Source organism: Guillardia theta (assembly GCF_000315625.1).
Source record: "Guillardia theta CCMP2712 unplaced genomic scaffold GUITHscaffold_75, whole genome shotgun sequence".
Taxonomy (NCBI): Eukaryota; class Cryptophyceae; order Pyrenomonadales; family Geminigeraceae; genus Guillardia; species Guillardia theta.
The window spans coordinates 42,039-45,817 of record NW_005434599.1 but is presented as its reverse complement, the minus strand read 5'-3'; the positions used below and the strand labels follow the sequence as shown (position 1 = coordinate 45,817).

At 55.1% G+C, this 3,779-nt stretch overlaps 1 protein-coding gene across 1 annotated transcript; it reads left to right on the top strand.

The window, feature by feature from the left end:
• Window positions 1–382: 382 nt before the first annotated feature.
• Window positions 383–2,984, top strand: GUITHDRAFT_164921 (hypothetical protein; the record flags this gene model as incomplete). Its single annotated transcript, XM_005826341.1, has 9 exons — window positions 383–779; window positions 1,108–1,247; window positions 1,292–1,396; window positions 1,639–1,752; window positions 1,829–1,900; window positions 1,946–2,085; window positions 2,297–2,553; window positions 2,596–2,696; window positions 2,742–2,984. The coding sequence occupies exons 1-9, from the start codon at window positions 392–394 to the stop codon at window positions 2,982–2,984; spliced, it is 1,560 nt and encodes a 519-aa protein (XP_005826398.1). The 5' UTR covers window positions 383–391.
• Between the last annotated feature and the right edge of the window lie 795 nt (window positions 2,985–3,779).

The following is a 3,779-nucleotide window of genomic DNA, read 5'->3' as shown; positions in this document are numbered from 1 at the left end:
TGGCTGTTGCGCCCTCTAGCATTGCGTGTACGATCTAGGTACCCCACCAACTCTTCCCCCAACTACCACCCGTCCGTTGTCCTGCGATTTTCTGGTTTTGTTGACATAGAAGGGAATTCCTGCGAGTCAACGGAGAGCTGTAGGGAACAACACGAAGAGGAGACAAGATAGAGAGGAGGGGAGGAGAGAGAGGGAGAGGAGAGGGAGGGAGAGGAGAGGAGAGGAGAGGGAGAGGAGAGGAGAGGAGAGGGAGAGGAGAGGAGAGGAGATGGGCAGAGGAGTAGAGGTTAGGAGGAGACGAGCTGGTGAGGAGGTTGAGTCACAAGGCATTGCAGGGCAAAAGGGACTCATGCTCATGGTATATTGACGTGTGTTCGGATACAGGAGGAGGATGAAGAAGAGCAGCCCATGCTGGTCGGCAGCTCGATCCCTTCTTTTGGACATCTCGCACGGGAGGAATGCACTTTACATCTCCCGAGCCGGGCAGGCAGGTTGCGAGCGGGTACATAGCTGTTGGATCAAAAGGAGGGAGCGACCTCTTGCCATGGGCGGGACGATGAAGCGATGGGCGAGTACGAGTGAAGACAAGAACATGTCGATGGAGGCCAAACTCCGTCAGGTGTACCTGAAAGTTCACCCTGACCTGTTCGCTAGCTTTCCGGAAGCTCGGAAGGAGAACGAGAAGAGTTTTCAAGCGCTATCAGAGTTCCTTGAGATCATGAAGGGAGGGTCCGCCGTCAGAACCAAAGTGTACATGATCAAGTTCTACGTCAAACCAGGTCATTGTACTTCTTTTGAGGATTTGTGGTGATGATGGCTGGCGGTGATGGTGACGACGATAACGATGACGATGATAATGACGATGACGATGATGATAATGATGATGATGGTGGTGGTGGTGGTGGTGGTGGTGATGATGATGATGATGATGATGATGATGATGGTAGTGGTGGTGGTGATGATGATGATAATGATGATTATGGTGGTGGTAGTGGTGGTGGTGGTGATGATGATGATGACAACGATGATGATGGTGGTGGTGGTGGTGGTGGTGGTGGTGGTGATGATGATGATGATGGTTACGTTCATTGCCTGACGTACTGGCAGATGTTGAGCATGAGATCCAAGAGAGCGATCTCCGAGTCATCTCAGCGCGTCTCATGGCGACAGGAGGCCCCGGCGATGTCAAGGAGCTCAACAAACTCCTCCAGCTCTTCGGGTTGGGTCGAGCCAGCAGTTCATCCAAGGTTGTTCATGATGGTGAGGGGAGGAGGCTGAAAGCACCGGGCAGATGGAGAAGAACGTGTTTCTTGTCTCCGACCTCGAGGATTTCATCCGATCCTACAGCGACGAAGCGAAGAAAGTCATTCAGGCCAAGCAAGAAACTTGGAGCAACGTCTGCCCCTCCCCTCCCCTCAACTTCAAGCCCCCTGCCCCCTGATCCCTGCCCTGCCCTCCCTTCAACTCCCCTCCCTTCCCTTCAACTCCCCTCCCTTCCCTTCCACTCCCCTCCTACTTACTAACGTCCACCTCACCATTCCTCACTTGACTCATGTCACTTGTTGGTATTGCCTGTGGCCTTCCTCTGTCCTCTTTCCACCCCTCCCGCTCCCTCCTTGTAGCTCACTTTTGCCTTAGGTGTATGCTTTACAGCATTTCCTGCATCTCAACCACCAGGTCAGACTCAGCTTTCCTTCCGGAGCAGATGTTGTCACACATACACGAGTGCTGGAACAAATCTCGGAGGAGAAGGTAATGAGAAAGGAGGAGGAGGAGGAGGAGGAGGAGGAAAGTGAGGTGAGGAGGGACTGAGAAGTTTGTTGTGCAGATTTTGCAAACCATCACCTCATTCGAGGAGAAGTACAGAAGGTTGATCATCGGCAATGAGAGCTGCGTACATGTAGACAGCAGTGACTGCCTCTCCTCCTCTCAAAGCTTCTTGCAGGTGGACGGTAGGATTTCTCTGTGCTGTGAGGGAACTCCCGAGGAATGGCTCGCACACCTCACGAGGATCGACTGGCCCCAAGTGGCAAGGGGGGAGAAGCTCGTGATTGAGACGAGGAGCAAGGAGAAGAAAGTCGCCGAGTAAGAAAACGGCCCCTTCCCTCCTCCCCTCCCCTCTCTCCTTAGATCCTCCTCGCTCCTCGCTCCCTTCCCTGCTCACGTCCTCCTTTTCCTTCGCTCCTCTTCTACCACTTGTCAATTCCTCTTCTACATTCCCACGTCTTTGATTTCCTTTTCCTCTCCTCCTCTCCTCCTCTCCTCCTCCTTCTCATTTCCTCTTCCGTCCCCGCAGGTCCCTGGGCCTCAGATTCTTGCACGCTTCACCCGACCTCGAGTACTCCCACACCTACCTGAGGCTGTTGGAGGATATGCTGAGTGAAGCAAGCGCCGGGAGGAGCGGGAGGAGGAGAAGATTCAACCAGGCCCCGACTGTGGCTCTCCTTATCACCGAGAGCATCCCGAACTTCACCGACGTCGAGCAGGTGGAGGGAGGGTGCGGCATCATGAAGAGCAAGGGAGCGCTGTACGCGACCATTCACAACGGACCAGGTGTGTATCCTTTTCACCTACACGTACTCATTTACCTCCTAGGTGACATCGTTCGATTCGTCGCCGAGCATGCGTCTACAGCTGAGCGATACAAGAAGCGGTTGGAGGAGCAGCGCCTTGAACTGCAGGAAATGCTGCAGCAGGTCTCCCCTCCTTTTCCCCCCTCCCCTTCTGATCCTCTCCTGCAGGCACGCATGGCCCTTGGGCTGCAAACATTGGAGGCGGATCGATCGCAGGTCAGCGTGGAGGAGGCGATCCTATGCTGCTCGAAGCTGCTGGACCTCTCCTGCTCTCCCTCTTCCAGCACCCTCGCAGGCGTGACGCAGGGGATTCAGCTCAAGATCGGGAGGACGTACGCGATTGGAGCGGATGGGATCCTGACCCTCCCATTCGACCTCAAAGGAGACGAAGCAAACACCTCCTCCTCCTGAAACCAACAGAAGCCCCTTCCTCTCTTTCCTTCCTTCGCTTGCTCTAGCTCAAAGCTCTTTCCCAAACTTGCTCGCCTCCTCAGCGGCCTGACACGCTCTCTCAACACCGTCTCACCTCCTCCTCCTCTCACCTTCCTCGCCGCCTCCAGCCCGAGATCAAGGGTCTTTCTATGGAAAGAGTGCGAGTCTCGGAAGGGCGTGAAGGACAGCATCTTGTCTTCCTTGAACTTGCACACGATGGTGGGAAGCAGGACCCCTGCTCCCAAGACAGCCCCAACCACAGTGCTTCCCTCCCTCCTCCCCTTCCTCCAAATGCCTGCTGCTGCGTTAGAGCATCCACCTCCACAACACCTTCCCACTTCACCCTCCTCCTCCTCCTCCTCCTCCTCCTCCTCCTCCTCCTCCTCCTCCTCCTCCTCCTCCTCCTCCTCCTCCTCCTCCTCTTCTTCTCCTTCTCCTCCTCCTCCTCCTCCTGCACCCTCATCCGATCTCGTTGCTTCACCTCCCTCCTCTGAGCCCCACTCCTATATTCATCCTCGCGCGAACTTCATTGAGGCAGTGGCCACTGTTGTATTTTCCTTGCCCTCCCCTCCTCCCTCCCCTCCTCAATTCTCCTCTCCTCCCTCTAAACTTCTCCTCCCCTCCTCCCCTCCTCTCCTCCCCTTTAACCTTCTCCTCCTCTCCTTTAGCCTCCCCACCACTTTTGTCCCTCGTTGAGGCTCATCGTTTGCATTGAGTTTAATTTTACAAACAGCACAACAAGCGGGAGCTCAAATGGCGCCAACATGAGAAAAG